Here is a 26,678-nt window from a genome sequence, read left to right as displayed (position 1 = left end):
GCTAAAAGAAAATAAGGAGGCATTATATTGCTTCTAGTCCCTATTTTTAAAGTTGTTCCAACAGGTTTCTCATACAATATTTTATGTTGCCTTTTTTCCCAACTTCGCAAATTTAAGTTAAGATCTTGGTCATCAGTGCAGCCCATAGCACACCCTGGGTTAAAATAAAGCCTAAAGGGACACCTTGTGTAATATTTCCATTTCATTTCATTCTGCCATCTATAATGTGTGATGGTGAAATGCTCTCATGTAAACCTGAATCCAAAGGATTTGTGTTTTTAGGAGGCTACAGTGCAATTTAGGGCATGTTTAAATAAGGTATGTTAACTTTTCTTCAACTAATCCGAACAGATGGAAGAGTTACTTCAGTAATAAGCTATAAGCATTCTAAAACATATAGGACACATAGGTACTGATGAAAGAAAACATATGCTTTTTAGTTCAACGGAATTCTTGTTTCTTTGCATAAACTTTCATTCAAAGTTTATCAGTTGGACTTTTATTACTTTTTAACACAATACATTGCTGTTAGTAACAGCTCTTAGAATTATGTAAGGCTAACTTAATCTCTTACAATTTATATTTTCTTTATTTTTTTGTCTTACCTATTAAAATTGCTTTAAAAAAATCTAGAACCACAATGGAAACTCCCATTGAAGATACCAAAACTGAAAACAACTGTTATTTTCAAGTATTGGAAATATGGTAAAAAAAAACAAAAAACAAGTAGGTATATGTACATAGGTATATGTAACACAGGGATGCAGTTATACTATTTACTATTACAAGATATTTTACCAAGAAGCCAAATTTATAAAAACTAAGGAGGTAATTATCATCAAGAGAAACTCTTTCAAAAAGGCTCATGGAATTAGTCCAATATCTGAAATATATGAATATTGTTTTCAAGGAGAAAAAGTTTCTGCATAAATCTAGATTGTAAATCATTAAAATTATTGTCAGGTTTTTATAATAACTCTGAGGTTTGCTTTAGGTCAAAGTAGTTGCTTTAATAGGTTTTTTGAGTTTATGATCCCTCTCTCATAGAAATAGATTCCTTCTACTCAGTAATAAAACTGCTATTTATCTGGTGCCAAATAGATAGAAATTAGAACTGACAATATTTAAGACATTTTTTTCTAGGAACTGATTAACTACCCAGATCTATTTAAGTCAAATTTGATATTCTATTCTATATCAGGTTTTACTTAAAACCTGACCCTGATATTCTACTTGAAACAAAGGATAATTAGATAAGACTACCTTCTCCCATCATACAGAGTTTTTTCTCTTTTCTAAAAGAATATGCATGAATCAGATAAAACTATATGCAAAAGGAAGCTTCTAACTGCATAGGGGTTAGTGGCCAGATGAAACAAGAGACTATAGATCAATGATGGAAACCTTTTCAGCACCGAGTGCCCAAACCGGAATATGTGTGCCGGGAACTCCATCGCACAAGACCAGCTGGCCAGCGCACATGCTGACACCGGAAACCCGAAGACCAAATAGCCAGCACGCACATATGCACCGTCCAGCTTGTCTTCGGATTTCCAGCACTCCGGCATTCGCAAAGAGCAGCTGGCGATGGTGCATGTGCCCGCAGAGAGGGCTCTGCATGCCACCTCTGGCACACATGCCATAGGTTCGCCATCACGGATATAGATAATACATAAAATATAGACATTGGTATGATGGTTTGTAGGACTGAGAGAGTAGAGAATATAGACATCTTGGCAACAAGGTGAAGAGATGCTGTCTATGGAATGGTCAGATAAAGGATGATGTAGCCCCGCAGCCTCTAAGTTCTTGCGCTGTAAAGTAGGTGGCGAGAGATCTGTACTTTCAGACTTGCAAGATTCTGTTAATGTACTGTAGCTTTATAATTAAGTAGAGTTAGCTTATCTGGTCATGTTTCCTGTCTGGTCTACCTGATAAAGCTGACAATTTGGCTATACACGCTCATTACTTTCAAAGGAATGTGCATTCAAATGTATTTAATACATAGAATAGTTTCCCAACAAAATAAATCAGATTCTGCAATACGCTCAATACAGTATTGCATCAAATTTTGCATACAATTCTTCCTTTACTGTTAGTTGATACAATTTTGTTGGATATGCTTGATATTAAAAAATATTATACATCCCCCACAGAATCAATGGATCAGGAATAGGAATATATTCGCCTCCTCAATGTTTCCTATCCTATTTCCCCTACTAATCATTGCCATCCTGCCAATGCCTGACTTAACCATGGATAGGGATAATATATGAATAGTTATTAACAACTGTGAATAGCAATAGCAATAGCACTTATATACTGCTTCACAGCCCTCTTATATACCACTTTATAGCTCTCTCTAAATAGTTTTACAAAGTTAGCATATTGCCCCCAACAATCTGGGTCCTCATTTTACCCAACACGGAAGGATGGAAGGCTGAGTCAACCTTGAGCCTGGTGAGATTCGATCTGCCAAACTGCTGGCAGCTGGTGATCAACAGAAATAGCATGCAGTACTGCATTCTAACCAATATAAAAGGAATACCATTTATATTATAAGAGGCTTCTGTTGGAGTCAGTGCATAATGTCACAGTTCTCTGCCATTCCAAAATCTATGGCTAAGAAACTGGGAATATTATAACAGTATTAGAAAGCCAGTTTAGCCTAGTGGTTAAGGCTTTACCCTTGAAAGCCAGAGACTGAGTTCCAGTCCCAGATATAAACAAATAAATGAACCCTATAAAAGTGCAATTTAACTATGGAATGAACAATTTTTAAACTTTTGTTGTAATAGAATATTTTAGTACAAACCAGTATTGTTTGGAATGTTAATCCAAGTCTTATTTGAATGTAGTCTTTTTGCTGCAGTTTGGTAAAATATTTCAAAGAATGCAGTTTTTCCAAGAGAACAGGAAATTCTCTTGTGCTCTGTTATAGCAATAATATGAAAATAACTAGAAAGAATGAAAAGCCTTTAATTTCAATAAGTTCCCTCCCACTTGTCTTTCTTCAGGTGAGTCTTGATTATTATGCCGCAGGCAACGTTAACTTTAAATCTGTCTAACAGAGTTCAACAAAGCTGCTGCAATTTCACTGCTTACTGGGATCCTAAACCAGGGGACAACAAGCCTTGAAATATAATTCCACAGAGCTAAGCAAGTCTGACTGGCATGTTCAGAATATCTTACTATAGCAGTTTTCCAGAGGGAAACACAGAATAGTCAAATTAGATGTACTACTTGAAACCAAGATTCTCCAGCTACCTTCAAGGTTACTGTTTTGAAGAACTGACATGTTTATTGAGGAATGCAGTCCTGAGAATGAAAATCAGGAAATCAACTGTTGCCATAAATTACTAAGTTTGCTCTCAACAGCTCATATTTTTAGTAACAAGAAATGCTACAACCAAAATAAAGTTTCTCGTAATGATATATGTATTCTTTAACAATTATGGTACAAATACTCATTTATGCACCCTATACTAATCCATAATGTCTGTGTGGTAGTGAGAGATATCTTATTTCAGGATCTTTTTTGCAGATTCTAGCAATTTGTATCTAAATTATTTAATTTATCAATAGAAAATTGCTCAATCAATAGAAAAACTTAATTTACAATATAAAAATAGACATATAAAGTAGCAATAAAAATAGTAGCAATAATCTAAACTCCATCTCATTCAATCATCCGTTAGATACCAATATTTACCTCATGTTAGACAGGAAGAACCGGGTTTTTAAAAGCTTCCTGAAAGTAGAAATCTATGAATGATTTTAAAGATGATAATTTAAGCTTGAATTGCACCTAGAAAGAAGCTGGCAGCCAATTCAGCTTTTGCAATGCTAGTATTTTAAGTCTAAATCTAATAATTGTGTTATATGTCTAAAGCAGCTGGTCCCAATTAGCAAATGTGTGGTTGCATCTTATATCATATCAGCTGTAATTTCTTCAACTGTGGTCCCGAGTACAGCCACAAGGTTACAAGGTCACAATTGCAAGCATTTCTTGCATTGAAGACTCTCAACTGGCACATAAAGTGCAGCTGGATGAAAGCCTTCCTAGCTACATTTTCCAATTGTTCAGGCATTTCTCAAGATTGATTCTCTTTGGGAGAGAGCAATCCCACTGAGAACTAAATCTGGTATTGTCCCAAATTTAAGTACATTCTGAACCAACAGCTACTCTGTGTCTTGCTAAGCCTAAATCTTTTCTCCCCATCCAAACCTTACAGCTTCCAGATATCAGATGGAGACTTCCATGACATATTCCAAGTGGCCTCTATTTGAGAACAAATTATATGTCAAAGCAATTAGCTGTTAAAATTAGATGTTACTCTTAAGTAGTCCTATTATTCCATCGCTAGGATGGATCTGCTGTCCAATGTTCAGTCTTGCCCTGCATGCCCTCTTTCTACACCTTGCTCTTTACTTCTCTCTACTATCAGGTCAGGAAGAAATTTCAACAAAACTCTTCCTCAGGCCACTGATATCTCTGGGAACCAAATCCATTAAGATATTTCTGACTCCTGCTCATGCTACTTTAACTGTCTGGTGAACAGGAAGGAACTGATAAAAATAGGATTACAATGCCCTTACAGATGAACTGGCAAGAGACCTGATTGTGATTGATGCCTGAATAAACATACAATAGCAGGCCATACATCTCAGCAAGGCTTTGCTAGAAACAGGAGACGAGGGTAGGTTTTCACTGGCTAGACTGTCACGTTCTGTTCTCAATGAAACATTTCAGTACAAAGCCCTGTAAAGGGATGCTGGTTTGCTTCTTTCATTAAGCCAGAGAAACAAATTCGACAAGCTTGCCATTTATACGTCTGCATAAGGAACTATAAACGTACATGAATGAATGAGTTCCCCAGCTCCCCCCATGATGGAACCACAGGTAGTTTTTGACTTACTGCCACAATTTCCATTGCAAAGCAAGACAGTTGTTAAATGAGTTGCCAAGCATCCAAATTTTGATCACATGACCATAGAGAAACGGCAACAGTCGTTAACTGTGAAAAATGGCCATACGTCAATTTTTCTTAGTGACTCACAGAATCGTCACAAAATGAAGGGTTGTAACTCTCCTGTTTGTTTGTTCTATGTATGTTGCAGGGCAGATTTTGCATGGTATTTTGTAAACATAGGACAAACGAACAGGAGAATAAATGCACACATCACAGAACACAAGAACGCAGTCAGAAGAAAAGAAAAAAACTTCCTCTCTTTTCCAGCACCTTAAAGCTACAGGACATGAAATTAATTTTGAAGGAACCAGGTTAATCTCCAAAACTGAACACTTCAACAAGAGAATAGATTTAGATTGTTTATTGTTTATTTATTTAGATTTTAGATTGTTTATTAGAATAATTATGGAAGCTATCGAAATAGAGAAACACCCCCACAACATGAATAAACGTGACGATACCTCCCGCCTACCAGACATCTGGAAACCAGCCCTGGTAAACAAACGAGCCCCACCCACCATCCAGGCCATTACAACACAAAAAAGCAATGGACCCACAGCCAGTATCAATCAGCACCAATCTACCAATCATGATACAGTCACACATCCAATCATTCCACTTACTGAAACAAAGCCAGTACTCCATACACCCCCACTAAGATTTATAGAAAGACAGCAGCTCTGGCCACGCTGTAAGCCAAAAACACCAGCCTGAAGATGGCGACTGAGAACTCACCAAAACGTTGCCAAGACAATCTCAATCTTACATGGGAAAAGACCCGAATACAACAAGACCAGCATACCTACACCCGTGAAAACCTACAAATGTGTGTGTTTGTGTGTGTGTTGTGTCACAACCCCTGGTATGCCCAAATGGGAGGGAGCATACTGCTTCCCTTTTCTGTCTTTGAGGTCACCCTAGGAGCCATCCAGGCCAAAAGCCATTTTTTTATGTTGCCTTTGTTACATTTGTGTTGCACTTGTGCTGATAAATAAATAAAGGGAGACTAGTATAGATCTATTTCAAGCTATTCAGCTCTCATCAGCTAGCCGTACCCTTATTCTGGGAATCGAACCTGGGCTGTATTACATATTAAGCAGTTGTATTAGCCACTAAGCCATAGGCTGTCCTCCTTTATCAGTTAAGCCAGGGAAATAGGTATGCATTGTGTCACAACCCCTGGTATGTCCAAATATGGGAGATCTTAAGTTATAGTAGGATGCAAATATTCATGCTTTAATTCAGAAAACAGAATTTGAGCATGCCTAGTCATTTATATTACAACAAAAATTGTAACTTTTTCCTTTTTCAAACAAGAAAGAGTAGGACACAGAAGCTTCATCTGTGATCACAAAACGTCTGTGTGTAACTATAGCAAAAATAACATAGAAACATAACATTTTTACACTGACAAATTTTTAACATTTTGGTTTTCATGTATATCAGCCTAAAAGCTAATAGATTACGTAAAGATTATCAATAAGACATGCATGCCCAGTGAAATAAAATACAAGGTAGTTGACAAAGATGAACTGAGGCCTTGTACAAATGCGTGGCTCTGATAAAACTCTTGCTATAATTTAATGGGAGCAGCTGACAAATGTGCTTAACAGATCAACCGAAATAACACTACAGCACATCTATAAGGTACTGTGTGTAAATACTTCCCTCAGCCATTCAACATCAGACATCTAAAAAAATTCATATCAACGATTTTTTTTAAGTAACATTTACAAGGTATAATACTTATCATAGCTTAGGATTCCTGGCTATAAACTTCTGTTCTTGTGAGCATGGGAAGTTGTTGAATTATATTGGAATGCAATAGGGTTCATGTTCCTTCTTCCAAATGGTAGTAACTTTTGTTTCCTTAAAACATGAATAGAATGGATTCAGTCTAAAACAATGTGAGAGTCCATTCAGGAAAGCTATTTCTGTATTTATTAATTGCAATCCTTAGGTCCTTTCTGAGAAAATTACAGGCGTGAAAAGAAGCTGTGAAGGAGAGATGTAGGGAAATCCTATTCCACAAACCTATAGCTATATAGTATGTAGAGATTCTCTGCTCCTGGAGGTTGTTGGGCAATGGGTTTTTCCCGTGACATTCCCAAACTGTTGACAACTCTGACACTACCACTCCCTGCTTTCAGAAAAGAGTATGAAAAATATGCAATTGGTTGCCCTATAGTTGCGATGGTGAAGCAATAGCACCCATGCCAGAAGTGGCACGCAGCACTCTCTCTGATAGCATGCGAACCGTTGCCCCAGTTCAGCTCTGCCACGGATGTGCCTCCCACAGGCCAGCTGGTCTTCAGGTCTCTGCCGTGCATGTGTGGGAAAGAGAGCTTTTGTAGAAGATCACACGTGCATGCGCTGAGTGTGTGTGTGGGGATAATGTGAATGCAAATGGGTGGGACGCATGTGGATGTATGGAGGGCAGGGGGCATATGCGATAAGGGCGCACATTGCGTTTTGGGAGTTCAGGAATGTACGCGCACACATGCACACACCCTTAGTCATTACTGCCCTACAGTTATGTAGCGTTGATCTACGTTGCAATTATTATTTGTTTCGCAGGATTTTTCCTGCAATTCTGGATACACTCACTGTTGAATACATTTGGCATAAAATGTAATACCTGTGAATATGTGAAGATTATGTTTTACGCCAAATTATTATTTTATTTTCAGATCATATTCCTTCCTTGTTTTTAATGACTGCGTCAAATACTTTAAAGAACTTAAATTTCAAAACCAAGATATTTGAGAGAACACCAATGAAATGAATTATGGAAAAGAGTAATAAATGACACTGAAGATATGCTGAGCATCAGGAAATTGTGTTAAAAATATGTCCCTCCTTTTCTTATTTTTAACTGAGATTTGATTGTACCATAGTAGTATTTTTAAAAAATGTTATACATCACTTGGAAGGCTCTGCAGGCAAATTAGAAATATTTTCATTAAATATTAAACAAAGTATTTGCAAAAAAAATTGGGGAGCCCTGGCATGTGATATATTTGTGGGATGGACTTTGTCTTCTTGAAGAGACAGCATCAGAACAACATTTCAAGCCCATATCTTGGCCAGAGCTGGCTCCAATTTAAAGCTAGGAATCGTAGGCTGTATATCATGGAAAATTCCTGTCAGTAACATTGATTACACAGAGCAACAGTCTCCAAGAGGAAATTACATAGCCACATTGCTTGAGTTATTTAAAATTAGAATGGACAAGCACTTAAGATGATAGTACTGAGACCCATTCAGCACTTAGAAGACAGCATAATAGGAGTTTTCAATCTCCAATATAATCTCCAAAAACAGTAAGGAGAAAGACAAACCTCTGCAAAATTAAATCACTGAGAATCAACTGGAGAATACAAATTAAATCATGAGAGTTTATTTCCTTCTTTGTAAGCATTAGCATTAATCTCATGCAAAAGTAAAATATTAGTTAATTTGATTGCCTTTGCCTCCAGACATAGTTTGAAGGAATCAATGCAGAAGAAATATTGTTTTGATAAATGAAGAAAAGAAAGCAAAGTCTGCAGGAAGAAAAAAAGGCAAAGACAAAACTGTGTGTCCTTGTGTCTGTCTGTGTGTGTGTGTGTGTGTGTGTGTGTAGGATTAGGAGGAGAGAGGGAAGGAACAGAAAAAAAATAAATGAATCCAAAACCAACACATAGTAAAGCTGTAAAAATACTATAGCTAGCTCAAAACAGCCACTATATGATGTATTGGATTATTGATGATACTAGATTCTCTTTAACATAATATAGTAAAGGAAATGTTTTTCCATCTCTAATCTCTACCTTTGAGAGTGGTGGAGCCAACTTAAAGCAACATTATCTTCTTTTGGGGTAAATACAGGAATTCTGGGGCAGTACCTCACTGCTCACTATTTCCTAATTAAGCCTATGGTGGAAACTGCGCTATTAGCACTTTGTTTCAAATATTTAATATGCATGTCTGTTAAACCCATGAGGGATGTAAGCCCCATCTATATTTCTTTGAACCCCTCTACTCAAAACAAAGCATATGTGAAAGAAGTTGATGTATGTGCTAGAGGATATACAAAAATCTGGACCAAGATGAATGGTATTTAAAATAGACATCTTTCTGTTTACAATTTCTGTTTTCATTTCATTTTCAAATAGAAGAACTGTTAAGCTAGAAGTCAACTGATCTCAGCAAGATTTAAAAGGAGTCAGTGACATTCCCATAGAGGCAAAAAAATGTCAACAAACGTTGGTAATTTTAGACCTGAGGGAATAACAATCTTCAATTTTATAATGAGAGGGTTGAAGGACAAAAGCCAAGAAAAATGAAATAAGACCCGGGGCCTTTAAACATAACTATGTTATGAACATGTGTATATTTGTTTAACACAGAGACACAAGACCTCATCCTTTCCCAATGCTTTATTTTAACTGTTGCTTTCTATTAAAGAATGCCAATTTCTGACAAAGTAGTAGAGAAACATCATTATGTGCCCCTTCAGATTAGCAGATATGAAAAACATTATTGCTGAACTTGGTAATTTCTACTTCATTTTAAAAGGCCTCAGTTAATTGCCAAGTAAGACTATGAAAATAAAGACAGGGGAGCCATTCTCCCTATCAAGCATAACTGAAGCCTTACAGTGCGAGTTGCCAATTGGTTTTTCTAATCCAACAACTCAATATCTGCTGTTAATTTGCTCTCTATTTCGAGAACATGAAGACTGTCAGCAAAATCCATGATGCATTACACAATTTATAATTGGAAAAAAAATTGATGTTTTTCTGACAGTGTAAAGAGAAAGGCAGATAGCAGCATAAAGCAGTAACAACTTTATGGCTATTTGTACTAAAACATAACTGCAAACGAAGTAAGAAGAAAAATTGCAGCCTTTTAGTTTAGCTCCCACCATGAGAAATAATGTGAAAAATTGTGACAAATAAAGCAAAACTGGATATTTTAAACTAAGCTATAAAGTAAGGAAGAAAGACCTTGCATCTTGAAAACCATCAAAGGATTTCAACATTCAGATAGTCCTTGGCTTACAAACCATTCATTTAGGGATAGTTGAAAGTTATACCGGCACTGAAAAAAGTGACTTATGACCATTTCACACACCATTGCAGGATCCCATGGTCAATGTTCAGTTGCTTGGCAATTTGCATATATTTATGATGGTTGCAGTGTCACAAGGTCATGTCATCACTTTTGTGGACTTCTAACAAGCAAAGTCAATGGGGAACCAGATTCAATTAACAACTGTGTTAACTGCAGTGATTCATTTAATAATGGTGGCAAGAAAGATTGTACAATGGAACAACACTCATTTAACAACTGTCTTGCTTAGCAATGGAAATATTGGGTCCAATTGTGGTCATAAGTCAATGACTATCTGTAAATTGTATCAGCTGAATCGTTGTCTGCAGGCTGGGAAACTGGTAGCTGTTGCACAAGAGTGCAAAGCATCCAATTTGGAGACCAGTACATTGGGACATTCCTACCACTGTTTCCCTATTGTGATTTGTACCAGATCTCTATAATCTGTTGTTCTCTTTTTAAAGTTCAGCATAACAACAACAACAACAACAAAATCTGTAGATGTTAGAGGTACCACTGACTGTTTTTGATGACCTTTAATTACCAATGTCTACAGTAAGTGGTAGGACTTTGCTAAGCTTGAGTGGTTTAAAAAAAAAACCCAAAGAGCTACACCAGGTTGCTATGTGGACAGAGGGGTTATGATGTTTCCAACAAAATAACAACATGAAAGTCTTCATAAATCTAACAGGAGTTCAATTTAAGGGAAATTTTATCCTAATGGCCAACAGTATCAATTTCTACCAGTAGATGCAAGAATTCTCAAAACCTCAGTTAAGTAAACTTGACAAAAGTGATTTGATGGTTGCTAAATAATGCTTTTATTCCTGTTGAGAAGTAAACCGTAGCATACGTTAGGCACTGAAAAAGCCAAAAGAGGTATTCTATACAAGTAGTCCTCAGCTTACAGCCATTCATATAGCCACGGTTTAAAAACAGCCGCATTAAAAAAACCTGAAATTACAACTGAAACTTATATTTACAACCTTTGCAACGGCCCTACAGTTGTGTGGTAAAAATTCATGGCATATCACCATATCAAATAAATTGCAAATTTCATACAGACCTTAAATATGTTAGCTATGCACCATTGTTCCAACTGCAAACAGGCACAAAAGCTTTTTTTTATATTCAAAGTTTTTGTTTAAGAACAAATTCTATTACAGTGCACTTATCATCTTGGTCATTAGATGTATGAAGAAAAATGATCAATCATGAATATAGATGGACATTTCTTTATTATAGCTATAATAAGTTGATAATTGTTTGTATGCACCTTTGAGTCAGCGTTGACTCCTGGGAACTGCCTGGATACCTCCATTCAGCTTTTTTGCCAATATTTTTTCAGAATAAGTTTGCCACTGCCTTCTTGCCAAGGTCAGTTAGCTGGCTTTGTGTCTAACATGGAACTCACGGAACAATTAATCAGTGGAACAGTTTGCCTCCAGAAGTTGTGGATGCTCCAATACTGGAGGTTTTTAAGAAGAGATTTGACAAGCATTTGTCTGAAATGATGTAGGGTTTCTGTCTTGAGCAGGCGGTTAGATTAGAAGTCTTCCAAGATCCCTTCCAATTCTGTTATTCTAACCTGGTGCCATAACCATTATATCAAACTGAATTTCAAATTGATAATGATGATGTTGGTACTAAGTACTGATTAAAAAAACATCTCCAATAAGGCAGAAAGGACACATTAAGAAGTCTGTTGGCTAAAGGATTATGATTGGTGGAGTGTAGAAGAAACTTCTCTACCATTACCCTTCCCCTTTGGAATATATTTCCCCGAGATGAGGTTGGCCCCCTTCTAGGAGAACATTAACACTTGGTTTGTCAACTAACATGGAGATCCCAGAGTGGTATGCAACCACAGGGGTGGTTGGTAGCTTGAGGGCATTCCCTTCATCTTTTTAACTTTATTTTTGTAAGGATTTTATGGGATTTTTCTAGTTGTAAACTGCCATAGTCACTTTGGTAGTGATATGGGCAATGTATACCTTTGATTAATAAATAAAATAATTTACATTGTCTAAATCAGGGGTGCCCAACCCCCAGCCCATTACTGGGCCAGGAAGTGACAGGCAAAAACATGCACGTACATCCCCACTTGCTCATTTGAATGAGCTGCAGGCATGTGTACTCGCCTCTTGTGGAAATGGAGCTGAGCGCATATAGTTTGTGCACACTTGCTTGCCACTCATGTGGAACCATTCCCCCCCCCCCCCCCCGATATGTTGGGAAACTCTGTATGTGCTGTGGTTAGTTTTGCAATTCAATGACAATTATTATTGAATCTGAAGCTCTTAAGAATTAGGAATATTAACGATAGGTTGAGTCCTCTCTTTGATGTAAAACTACTAATGGATTTTCTACATGACCAAATTCAGTGTTTTAGTAGGGCTATTCACTTTTTTTTCTAATTTTACAAGAGCACAGGCTTTCCTATATTCATTAAAACAGCTGATCTTCTCTTCTACTTCCATGTGAGCCGTCAACTTCTTCCCAGGCTCACATCAAAGTGTGAACAAGACTTATTTTATTTATTTCTTCCATTAATTTAAGAGAGTGACCCACTTCTTATTACACACATTAGTTATACTTAGGGACTGATGATAGCAGTTTGATTACCAAGCAAACAAGAATTCCCATAAACTAGCTAATCCAGGATCTTAATGGAAAAGAAAACTCTACTCCATCCTGAAGAAAGTTTAGTTTTAACTCAGTTGTGTCCAGGAATTTTATTGAAGCTTTCTATCCATTTCCTGAAACAATCTATTAATTATTTTGTTCTCCCCAGGGATATCAAATTCAAATCCACTGCGAACTAATTCATTATTTCAATGTTTACAATCCCAAAGTCTTTTTATGTACTGATAAAGAAATTGCTTGTGAGTCATTTTTTTAAAAAAAAAAAATGATTATGTGACAGTAAACATAAATGAATTACATTTTTTTAAATCGTCAGCTGCAAAGCAGACCTATCTCTGAAATAGAACCATTTCATTTTAGCCACTTAACTTACAGTGTTTTTTATTAACTAAAATTATATGTAGATATCTCATTATCTTTAAATGTTTTGGAAAACTCTTGAAGTGAATTAAAATCATCATTCCAATTAGGATGGATGTTAAGCATTTAGTTTTTTTAAAAAAATCTCAAATGTATTTGAACCAAATAGTACAAATAATACCAAATAGTATAGATTAAGATTAAGATTAAGATTTAGTTTATTTGTATGCCGCCCTTCTCCGGAAGGGACTCAGGGCGGCGAACAACTCAAAGAGGAAAAGGGGATACAAACACAATACACGTAATTAAAATACACAAGAGTCATACAGCCATACAAGTCAAGAGGGGAGGGGAACTCATCAACCCCAGGCCTGCCGGCACAGCCAGGTTTTGACGGCTTTCCGGAAGGCCTGGAGAGAGGGGAGGGTCCGAATCTCCGTGGGGAGTTCATTCCAAAGGGCCGGAGCTGCTACAGAGAAGGCCGTCCCCCAGGTGGTAGCCAGATGGCATTGGCTGGTAAACGGAACCTGGAGGAGGCCGACCCTGTGCGATCTAACGGGTCTATGGGAGGTAATTGGCAGCAGGCAGTCTCTCAAGTACCCAGGTCCAATACCATGAAGGGCTTTATAAGTTACGACTAGCACTTTGAAGCGTATCCGGAGACCGATCGGTAGCCAGTGCAGCTCGCGGAGGATAGGTGTAACGTGGGTGTACCGAGGTGCACCCACAATCGCTCGCGCGGCTGCATTCTGGATGAGTTGTAGTCTCCGAATAATCTTCAAAGGCTGCCCCATGTAGAGCGCATTGCAGTAGTCCAGTCTTGAGGTCACGTATATATTGTAAAACACCATACGTAGAATCACAGAAGTTGTTTCAGTCTCTATTTTTCTTTATTTTTATGGGAGAAGAAAAAGAGGTTTCAGCTACACCAATATCATTCCTGATTAAACTAATGCCATCCATCAGGAAATTCAGGGAGGGAACCTATGGTCAAAATTCCATATAGCTCTCAGAAAAAGAGCCAGAATGGGGAAAAAATCAGAGAAACCAAAGAGAGAAAGTATATAATACTGTAATATGGCAGATTCCATTCCTATTCCATCTACTCAAACTTTGAAACTTCACATTGGAGGTATGGCTCCACTTGCTTGGGGGGGGGGGGCAAATGGTCGCAGTGTTGCAACATGCCTGAACTGCATGGGCTGTAGCTGCTGCCATACATTGTCTCTCCCCGAGTGCTCACCACCTCCTGTGCATTCCGCCCCTGGGCTGATGACCATCTTCACTGGGGCTTATTTTGGGGGCAGGGCTTATAATGCAAGCAACATGAAAAATTAGGCTAGGCTTATTTTCTGGTTGGGTGTTATTTTCACGGAAACACGGTACTTACAAATAATATTTCTCTGCAAGGCTGGAAGAGGAATATTTTCACATTTTTTTAATCTGCCATTACAGATTATAGCATGCACAAAGAATAATAATATCCATATTAGAATAGAAATAATAAAATTTCTTGATTCATATTTTAAACAAAGTTACAAATTTAATTGGAATTTACTTCCAATTTACTTTTAGTCTACCAATTATTGACACCCTCATTTAATGCTTTCACTACCAACAGCTCTAACCAACAGATACCAACAGCTAGCTGCAGCTAAATGTACATAAATTACTGTACAATATATTATAAGGGTGAGTTGTAAGTATACGTACTCCTCGAGTGATGACCATAACTAAGCCCAAAAATTATGTTGCTAAGTGAAACATTTGTTAAGTGTGTTTCCCCCGTTTTATGACTTTCTTCCCACAGTTGTTAGGTGAATTGCTACATTTGTTAAGTTAGCAACATGGTTGTTAAGTGAAACTGGCTTCCCCATTGACTTTGCTTGTCAGAAGGTCGCAAAAGCTGATCCACATGACCCCAGGGCACTGCAACCATCATAAATATGAACTAGTTGGCAAGTATCTGAATTTTGATCATGTTACCATGGAGATGCTGCAATGGTTGTAAGTGTAAAAAAGATCAGTGACAGAAATTTGCACGGTCATTAAATGAACTATGGTTAAGTCGAGGACTACCTGTAATTAGAAGCTATGCATTTAACAGAATAACAGAGTTGGAGGTCTTCTAGTCCAACCTTCTCCTCAAGCAGGAAACCCTGTAAGATTACAGATAAAACGTTGTTCAATTTCTTCTTAAAAATCTCCACTGCTGGAATACCAACAACTTCTGGAGGCAAATTCCAATTATTCCAATTTCACTTCCCACTGCTTTCTACATGATTCTACCCTGTTGATGGGTAAGTACCATGAAAGATGACAAAACCTCTGAGTTCTGATAGGGGATTTGGCTATAGATAGATCTATTACTAATATCCATAAAAACAAAGAAAAAATCTATGACAAGTGAATGCTGCCAATCTAGATCTTCCCTGGACTCTGAATGATAACAAATATATAATCTAGATAACTGTAACTTCATTTTGGATATTCACACATTGCATACAAAGAACATTATCAGCATAATTTTCAACATTTTTAGATTTATTATTTTTATATGATGTAATTCTCCAACATACAACTCATTCATTTAAATGAAGTTTGAATTGCTTCTGTTAACTAAAAGGAAAAATAGATAAAAGAGGGAGGGAACATTTCGTAAAGTTCTGATTTCTTTTTTTTTCCCACAAGGTTACATTTGGATTTGATTTTTAACAGTAAAAGTAATACATAAGACAGGAGTGAATTTTCCCTTTGTTGAACCCTCAGCCTGTACTGGGAACAGGTCTTAAAGATGAAATGAGAGTGAAATAACTTCTCAAACTTTGGGAACATCAACTCCCACCATCCTTTAAAATTGGCTATGCAGTTGATGGGTGTTGAAGTCCAAACCAACTGGAAGAGATCAGATTGCTGATCCCCGAGGTAAGGTAAATTCTTGCATTCTTTTTTGTGGTTAAAATTGATGCCTTTTTAAATAATATGGACATGAATGGAAAAACATGTTTTGAAGGTCCCATTACATTTATTTAGGTTATTTGCAACACATCAGGAAGATAATCTAAATTCTAAATCATGCAGAAAGATTTTGGCGCAAGACAGTTAAATGAAGTATTATTTGAAGATAATATTCTACTCTCTTTCTCTCATCCTGGTCTTTGGCTATGCATACATGCAGGTATGTGAATATCATATATATGCATACATAGAGCATTCCTTCTGTTTTTCAAATAGACTGGAAGTATAAAAAAATATAACTTTTTTCTTCAATTACCCAATATAACACAAACATAAAATGAAAACATAATTACAGTTTTTAAATAACTTGAAATAAATAGCAGACTGTCATAATTTCTTGTAGTAAACATTCGACTTAAACATTTTCTATTAAGTCATAAGGGGTTAAATGAAGAGGAACCCTGCCATGATTAGTAGAGACATAGGTGGGGACATATGAGATCTTAACTACGTGCAGTATCTATTAGCAGATTACTAACAAAAGAGCTGTGAGAACAAGCAGACTTACAATAACCATCATTAAGTGTCTTTCAAATAATACTTTTTTTCTTCCTTGCAGTGAACAGATCATACTAATCAGATGAGCTCAGTTTAGTTTTCATATGAAAGCTGACACTCTGATGTAAAGGGAACAGCATCAAACTTAATTGGAGGTTATTTGTTCAGTTTTATCCATTTACTCATTATATTTTTATTATAATGCTCAATGAGATAGATAGATAGATAGATAGATAGATAGATAGATAGATAGATAGATAGATAGATAGATATAGAGATAGATCCCTTTTTAGCGTGCTATGATTAAACTATTTTGCATCATTTCAAAACACACACAAAAAATCTATCATTCTGGACTACAGCAATTAAATAAAATCAAAAGTTTTGAATTTCAAATTTATTATGTAAAATAACGTATTATAACAAATATACAAGAGTTTGAGTTATGGAGTATCTATTACTTCCCTTATTCAGAAGAAATTACATTCTATGTTAAGATAACAATTTCACAGATTGTGGAACTAATTAAATATGAATGCACATAAAGGTAAATTTTAGACTTACCAAGGGGCGCCATATATTCGGAATCCTTTGACGGTTACCTCAGAATCTTGCAAGTAAATACTGTTTGTCAAAAGTGACTGAACATTGTCAAAGTCCTCTGGTTTCAATTTGGATACAGAAGGAAAGCGGTAGTAATCCTGTTTTACAAGGTCTGCCATGAATTCCTTATCAAATGTTAGTTCATGATTCCCAGCAATCACTATTTTGTAATCATATGGCAAGTTTCCTGAAACAATATAGAAATAGAGCAATTATTTATTTATGAAACTACTGTCCCAAACCAAATACAGCTCTCACTTTTAATTCACATTGCACAGAGTTTGTTCAAGGAAAATCACAAGAAAGAAAGGCATATTGTTAACATTACTTAGAGGGTTGATGAATTGAAGAAGACTTTACGGAATAGTTCATACAGCTGGTTATCTTTTTATTCAAACGTATGCAACCTCAACTCCAGAAACACAATCACTTTTCTAAGAGTCCTTCTGAAACTCACTTGTCTAGCAGAACAGGAACGTAATTAATACATATGTAGGGTGTAATCACATTAATTATATACAATTGATTACATTAAACTTTAAATTTAAATTTTAAAAAATCAAATGTAGTTTTTGTTATGGCTGTAGTCAATATTCTTTGCTCTACTCCACCAAATTTTATGTTCTATGTTCTACCATCTTTGAAACAATGCCACCTGTAGTCCATTGAAAAGCAACAGACTGGAACTCAGTCCTTGCTGTATTCATCAATAGTTCAGACTCACCTTTCTAATCTGGTGTCTCCAGATGTATTGGGTTTTTCAATTCCCTAACTGACCAAAGTTTGCAATCTACATCTCAAGGACATGAGATTGAAAAAGGTTCAACTGAAATTTATTAGGAAAATAAGCATTTTCTATTACTATTACATAACAACCTGATGTCACACAACCATTATGGCAATCAAAAACAATACATTATGCCAGATTAATTAATATGGTAATGTTAACTCTTATGTTAACTGTTAATAGTTATACTATCTGAACTATTTTTCTTTCTCAATTATTCACTCTAATCTTCTTCATATTTGCTATCACAATTTTTATATTATCAAAAATTTTCAGAGGAAAGGGGAAAGTGTTACAAATTTCATGAACCCCTTCCTCTTGTTTGCCTTGCTTGCAAGGTCCGCCCACAATCACTGCTACTGCTTTCTCTAGACTACAATTTTAATATTAAAAAATGAAATAAAAAATTAAAATAAAATGGACTACCTTATAATGCATTAAATTTGGTTAATTATCCAAATGAACCAAGAGAAGGATCCACTGACTCATTCTTAATCACATTTCAAATAACCCATAATCCTGTTCAACATTACTGAGCTAAAAATACAGTAGGACTGCATAGGTATATATTTTTGTCAGTCTTTAGAATACTTCTCTAATAATAATTTAGGGAAGTTTTTTTTAAAAATCAATATCACTTAGAGAAAAAACTTCAATGTGTAACAATGTATATACATATGTCAAAATAGCCGCTTAGGTTCAGGCTATCACTCTAAAGCAGCGGTTCTCAACCTGTGAGTCGCGACCCCTTTGGGAGTCGAACGACCCTTTCACAGGGGTCGCCTGAGACCATCGGAAACACATATTTTGAAAAAATACAGAAAACATAAATAATTTTATGGTTGGGGGTCACCACAACACGAAGAACTGTATTAAAGGGTCACGGCATTAGGAAGGTTGAGACCCACTGCTCTAAAAGCATGAAAATGATGGAATTGTTTTATTTGTTTATCTTGGGAAGGTAGCCTATACTTATATCTGCCATATAATATGGCCATTTTTAACATTATAAAGAACATTGTATTCATTTTCTTAAAATTCTATTCATCATAAACTAAAAACTATGCAGGTCAGGTTTCTGAACTCACACTAACTTGGATCACTTCCACAAACACAGCAGTTTTAGTGAAGTCAACTTGATATTTCAGAATTTTGCAGTTTGAAAATCTTGTAATGTTTTACTGCTGATACACTATTCCATTCATGATTGCTAAATTCATTGACTTGGATTCTTCTTCCATATATGATGCCAATGCTGTAAAGCTCAACAACACTATGATTTACCTACAAAATTGGAGAAAACCTGAAAGTGGTAATTCCATTTTATCCTGAGATATGTTGATTAAACGTCATTCAACTATGTAATATATTTATTCAATATATGATAAGTTGCATAGCATATCTTAACAGCTGCAAGGATATGTTTTTTTTTAATTAGAAGAGATCTTTGGTCCCCTCTATGGAAAATGGCTTACTAAAATGTGAAGATGTTTCAATGCTTAGAATAACTTTATATTCGAAAAGAAAATCTAATGTGCAATTCAATCTTGTTTGGAAACCACTTGAAGACTACAACTCTATACATGGAATTGGGCCACAATCCAAATTTGGATTCTACAGTTTTTATTTTCATCTGATATATAGTTTACCTATCACTGTCACTATTCAATACACTGGTTTTTATTATTATAGTTTTCCCCCTCTTTTTGATTTTAATTGTGTTACCCAAATATACTTAATTTAACAGAAATATTATTTGATTAAAAATTGGGTATGAAATGCCTTAAAGTACTTAGTTGTTGCTTGTATATTAGAATGTATTAGCCGCATAAGGCTTTAATTTTATGTACACAAATCAAGAACGATCCCAGTCAGCTGCAACTGTACCAGTCAGAAATGAGCTAAAAATGAAATTATAATTAGAGCACAGTGTATAAAATTAGTGTCCCAAATTAAATTGTAACCCAAGTATCCTAAAATATTGAGCCTGTAACTGCAAATAACACTGTTGTTTTTCATGATGAAGAAAAAATTACTTTCTAGACTATACTTTGCCAAGGACTGGCCTATGTGTTTAACTTCACATATCTTATATTATATTAAAATTCTATTAAGAATTTATTTAAAAATAGTGAGGACAGGATATTCCCACTGTTCAGTCTTAACTAAATATAAACTCTGGTTGGATGGTATGTTTAATCATGGACTATTATTCACCAAAGCATTTCAATCACAATGTTGTCTGATTTTGCACAAATAAATTCTAGATTGCTTCTATTTGTATAGAAAAATGAACTTCTATGCAAATATAGATAACTGCATAATAGAGAATATTGGGCTGAAGGTTTCCCAAAAGCTTGCAAGATTGATTATTTAGATGAGAAAAGAGGAAAAAGGTGAAGTAACTTGGTTAAGATATCAAGCAAAAAAGCAATGGGAAGATATTTTTTTGCAAACAGATCTTTTGTCATTCCTAAGGATTAAGAACTAAACACATTTCCCCTCAATTCAGTGATCTTACTTTTCTGTAATTTAACTGCTCCCTCCAGTGCTATCCCCAACATATTCAATATGTAGAAGTCAGAATGATTGTGTGGAATGGAACATTTATTCTCTTTAATCCAGCTCCTATGGTTTGTGCAAGCTTCTTTTTTTTCAACATGCTTGACTTTAATAGACTTCTTGGTAAACATAACCAAGGAGACTAAGGCAAAGCAAGACCTACTTTTGAAGCACTACTGGCTCAATGAAATGATCAATGTATTCTCCAAATTAGCCAAATGTAATTCAAATATACATATAATCTCAAACTGAAAAATGTAATACAACAGTATGGTGGCCCTGATAGATCTCTCTCTCTGTCTCTCTGTCTCTCTCTCTCTCTGTCTCTGTCTCTCTCTCTCTCTCTCTCTCTCTCTCTCTCTCATACACACACACACACAGACTAACATCAAGCATTCTCAATATTCATTAACATAACTTTCCTCATCATTACTACTTTAACTACTGTCTGTTTCAAAAGTGGTAACTGAGTTGGACAGAGCCCGGAAGGACAGTTGAGAAGCATGGGAAAAATCAATCAAGGTGAAAGCAAACAACTAAATACTTTGGTTTTATGCAAGGAAAACATCAAGCTACAACACAAGGAAAAAAGAAGGCCAAGACCTATGAAGTCCTGTGATAAATCTAACACTCACAAATAAAAGCTCTCCTTTGTTCAAATTGTTGTTAGACACAACAAAAATACAAATGTTACATAAGAGCAAGCTCTGCCTCTGACCTTTCACTGGGTAACCATCAGGCTTCATTAATTTTCACAAGGCCTGACAGCTCTAGCGTTAATACTCACGCTTGCTGATCGAGCCACACAGCAGGTTCAGAACTGCTACTTTCTCCTCTGAAACTCATGCATTAGGGTTCCTTCCATGCTGGCAATGGAAAACCAAGTCTAAGAAACATTAAACACAAAAAACTACGTTACAATAATGCCAAGGTTGAGCCATAAACCCACGAAAGCAGGGAACCCCTGCCTACTCCTTCTAAAAGGCCTGCTTGGATGTAGGCATATGCTGATCTCCATCAGAGTCCTCAATGGCAGACTATGTCATTCTTAAACTATTGGCTTACAATAGCATACATACCTGCCCAATGGCAGATTCATTTGAGATAAGCGTAAGTTGGTAGCACCACCTGGAACAGGAGACGTGAAATCCACTGCCCCTTCGGGGCTAATTTAAAGCTCCAATAGCAATTAGCAATGGAATTAGTTCTCCATAATTTAGTCTCAACCATAACATTATTCTAATGTAACTGTTTGTGATTAATACCCTTGCTTTTGTTAAACAATAAGAAGCATATTGCATAAATTAGATTATTTTATTCCACAAATTATAATATTTTATTTTTGTAGATTTTTTTGTATATTTTATTAATATTTGTAGGCCGCCCTTTTCCCTGAGGGGACTCAGGGCGGCTCACATAAAATCGGGGAGGGGGAATACAGACGTTAACATAGAGACATATAATAAAATAGTAAACAACATACATTCATCATTCGGGAGGGGCAACTATCCTTGTCCCCAGGCCTGACGGGCTAGCCAGTTCTTAAGGGCTGTGCGGAAGGCCTGGACGGCCTTTTTCATTATGGTTTTCTAAACAATTATAGTCGATAAAAAGATTCCATCAATATATTTTCAATTGTTGAATATTTGTCTTTAACCTATGCATCAATTTACATTTAATTCCATACTTGAGTATATCTAATGAAGTTTAAATATATGTTAACATATATGACTGCAATCCTCAATGACCCCTTGATAATTTAACAAGCATTTTCTATTGTGTTGGTTGTCATTTTTTAAAAAAATCAAATGAATAAACTCTATTCAATTTATTAACTTACTTCAAAAAGGTAAACTTTCCTTCCCAATAGAAGTAATTTAGCATTCATTTTATTACAGGAAGATAATCTTACACTCAGTCCAATGCTAGAAGATTCACAGTACTTTAGACTGAAACCAATGATCCAGACATTTACAAGGTGTGGTATGCCTATTTTAAAAGTTATTTAATATTTTAAGATAAATCCTGGCAGATAAATTGATAAGTCCAACTTTTAAACAGTGCTTGAGGTTGACCAATGACGTCAAATTTTGAATTTCATTCACAATTATTTTTTTCACTAGTGTAATGATTGACTATATTAGTCTCCCAATGCAATGTCTCAGCCTTTCCTGCAGTGTAAAGAGAATTCCCAGGAAGGACTGGGACCCTAACAGGTAAAGTGGATGTTTCCACAGGAAAGGAAAAGAAATTAACTTCGACTGACTACAAGTATCCAGTTGTACCACTGTTGGGTGGGACTAGACAGACCAATTTCCCACTTTTTGCAAATGTTGCAAACATCAATTAATTTCTGATCATGTTATTCAAATAATAAAAATTGTGTTATGCAAATAAAGGCACGTAATTAAAAGGAAATGGAACAATTTTAAATAGATCAATATTTTGAAGGAAAATATATGAGAATATGTCAGGTAGAGAATAGAGAAAATAGTCTTGAAAGATTACAAAAGTGGTTATGTAAACAGCAACCCAGGCCTGCAAATGAGGAAGGGGTGTGAAACTCGTTTATCATCCTTGATTTTCTCTTATCAGGGAATCATTAGGGGCAGAGTAACTCTGTCAGGCTTTCAAGATTCTTATTATGCCCTTACAATGAGATAATAAATTTATTGGCTGTTTCCTGACCTAGCTTACTATAAAAGATAACACACTGTTTGGGTCATGGATGAATTTTTGGCTGCTCTTTCCTATGCAATATGGTTGCAGCGAAGAATGCTTAGCTATTAGAAGCACAGTTAGTTTCCTTAGAATCGACAATTTCAGAATTGTAATACACAATTTATGTCCCATTTACAGCATAAGGAAGCACAGCAGCTTGATTGTAGCATAATTTAAGCAAGTGTAAATGCTTCATAGATAGGATGAAGAAACACTTCATTTAAGTGTTTCTTAAATGTTTATTTAAGCTTATTTGACTAAATTAAAGAATTGAGCTTACAAATACAGATGATAAATTCTGGTTCAGCACATTTCTGCTGATTCTCTATTGAAGTATTTTTGCTGAAGAATGGTGACTTTTAGATTTTGAGATGGGACAATGGAATAGTCTCCCACTGATTTCATATGCCAGCCATTAACAATTATGAACAGCTTATAAAGATACCATAAAATATGAAATATGGAAAACTCAAGGAGTACCCTTAAAAAAACACGGTTAAATAAGTGTTTTGAATCACTTCCTAAGCAGTTATGGATTCAGTTTAATAGATGTTTGATGAACATTGGCACAGACAAAGCATAATTAACCATGGAGTCCAAAAGTAATTGTTGTAAGTCCAGAAAAAAGTACCACAGTTGAGACCACAGTGTACAAGTCAATAATCCAAGCAGTGCCATTACCGAAGGTAGACAAATTTGACTGACGAATATATAGCAATAAAAATAAATTAATAGAGAAACATATTTGTATGTATATATGTATGTATATGTGCATATGTATGTGTGTGTATGTATGTATGTATGTATATGTATGTATATACATATATATGTATATATATGTGTGTATGTATGTGTGTGTGTATGTATGTATACACACACACACATACACGCATGCCTATACTAATTAGTTCCAAAACCTCTGGAATTTTAACTTACAATCATCATAAATAATCCCAAAAGAAATCCCCCCATCAATGAACATGACATAGCACTGTATAGCAAACAGAGGGACAACATGATGTCCTGATTTACAAACCTCATTGGTTACAATGTGAGACAGAAGCAACAAACCCTATCTAATAGCAAAAAAGAATAAGCATTGCAAAGAATAAAAAACCCAGTCCAAATCGAATCATCATCCAAAATATTAGTCAAATGATATCATCTTAAAACCATTTCAAAGAATAGGAAAGAATAGGGTGAACATCTGGGGGCAAGTTTATTCACAATCTTTAGGTCATCACACATAGAAAGATTCCTGCTCTTAGTCCACTTCTCTTGATCTCAGGAGAAGACCTCCTGAAGACCACCTCTAGATACAAACATTGAACAACAGAGCAGATGGTTCCTAAGGGACTTGACGACAAGCCATAAAAGGCTTTAGAAACTAGTCCTTTCAGATGGATTCAGAAATTAATGTTGCAGCCCCTCCCCAATCATACTCCATGTCACATGCAAGCTTCTGTTGCAAGACTTCAGGTCGAACCAATCTCATATACTTCCTACTGTATAATATTGTCTAAACACAATCTAACACTAATCTGCCCTTCTCTCATTTGGGTCCATGAGATAGAAATAAACTGTTTGGCCAATATAAGCCACATCTGACTTCTTCCTTATTTGGAGCTATCAAAGCCACTGCTGTCTAATAACCTCTGTCCAACTTGTCCAGCTTTTCCATATTATCAAATACAATTTTGCCCTCAGTTTTTGACATTTTCACTTTTCTCCTCCAATTGTCCAATAACAATGCTTCCATCACAGATAACCATGCCAATACAATTCCCTCTGCTACCAAGACTCCCAAAATATAATAATGCCATGAAATAACAGTGAACATAACATTATTATATATTGTACTGTATTGCATTTTATTGTATTTTATTTATTTATATATATATATATATATATATATATATATATATATATATATATATATATATATATATATATATATATATATATATATATATATATATAATTTATCTGTTGTCCACCTCCCCAATAGGTGACTCTGGGCAGACTACAAAGGATAAAAACTGGAACCAAGGAAAGTTGCCTAAAATGCACCATCTTTTGCACAGCAACTGTTCTATGCTATGGAAATGCACTACTTGCAGATGACAATTGATATACTGTATTGCAATGTTACTCTGGTGGTACTGGTATTATTAGTATCGTTAGTAGTACGGGTGTCCTGAAATTAAAGTGTTATTAAATATGCTAGAGTTTGTGTCAATGGAAAAATTTTGTCCTGTTGGAAGCTACTTTGGAAGAATGATTCTTCTCAAAATAGGAATACATCATCAATAAACTATTCCTTCCACTAATTGAAACCAGGGGAGATGGGAGAGAGGAGATTCTGCACGTGTAAAATCTTCTTTGTTCCCAAATGTTTTCTGGTGTTTTTTTTTCATAAGGGGAAGCACATACATGTCCCAAATTGTCTTCCATAGAAGCCTACATAAAGAAGAGTTCCATGTGAATATCATAGCACATAAATAGTGGAGAACCACTATAATTTTTTTATATAGCACATTAGGTGCCTTCCTTTTAAAAAATAATAATAAAGTCTAAAAATATGAAAATAAGAAACTAACTAAACTAAGAAAAAAGAAAAAGAAAAAAGTACAAACAAATGACCTCCCCCTTAATTAAAACAAATACAGTTTCAGTAACTTAATGTATCATCTTTTTCTAACTAATTTCAACCAAAGGTCTCATTTTCTGATAAAAGTTTCTTATCTGTAAGTGAATTATAAATCCTGGTATTCTAAAGCTTTGTCATTCAGTCCTAATCATTACAGATGTCCATTAAGAGCTGCAAATAACAAAAAAATCAGTTCTATACTCCTTTCTTTTACTTTTAACATAGTAACTTAACTCAACAAAAAATCTCCTTTTCCCATATCTTACCTCTTATCTATAAACAAATTGTTCAAGCTGCATCATTGGAACCAACTCAAGAAAAATCCATTAAAAACTGCCAGAAACAACATATTAAGAATACTGATCTTTTCCTTTTGGACTTTAGGCCTGCCACACTTTCTATTATTCTATAATGCATTTTCTATTGTGGGGAAATGGGAGGGGGGATATACGGAGTTGGGTGATACGTAGCCATAACAAAATTCTTTCTAGAAACCCAAGGTCATCCTTTGTCTCTACACCTGGCTGGAAATAAATGGTTAGAAGCTGCAAGCGTGGCAGGGGACAATTGGACCATGTGATGGACCTGTGGGTCTAGGGGCAGGAACTTGAACTTTCAACTTGGTGGGAAAAACCTGGAAGCTTTCAGATTCTGGTTTTCCCAGGTGTGCCAAGATGGCTCTCTTAATAAATTGGAACTTTGAGGAATCCTCTGCCTTGGACTCTGATTTTATTTTGGATGCTATTGGAACCCTGACAAATAG

General features: G+C 35.6%; 1 protein-coding gene across 1 annotated transcript in view; it reads right to left on the bottom strand.

The window, feature by feature from the left end:
- MPPED2 (metallophosphoesterase domain containing 2) overlaps positions 1 to 26,678 on the bottom strand; it is a 158,918-nt gene that overhangs the window by 57,263 nt on the left and 74,977 nt on the right. The window contains exon 4 of the mRNA XM_032209592.1: positions 17,157 to 17,382. Within this exon, the coding sequence (XP_032065483.1) occupies positions 17,157 to 17,382 (226 nt within the window). The remainder of the gene's footprint in view (positions 1 to 17,156; positions 17,383 to 26,678) is intronic.

This window comes from Thamnophis elegans, chromosome 1 (assembly GCF_009769535.1).
Source record: "Thamnophis elegans isolate rThaEle1 chromosome 1, rThaEle1.pri, whole genome shotgun sequence".
NCBI classification, from domain to species: Eukaryota; Metazoa; Chordata; class Lepidosauria; order Squamata; family Colubridae; genus Thamnophis; species Thamnophis elegans.
The sequence above is the reverse complement of the archived record's forward strand: the minus strand, read 5'-3'. Positions and strand labels throughout refer to the sequence as shown.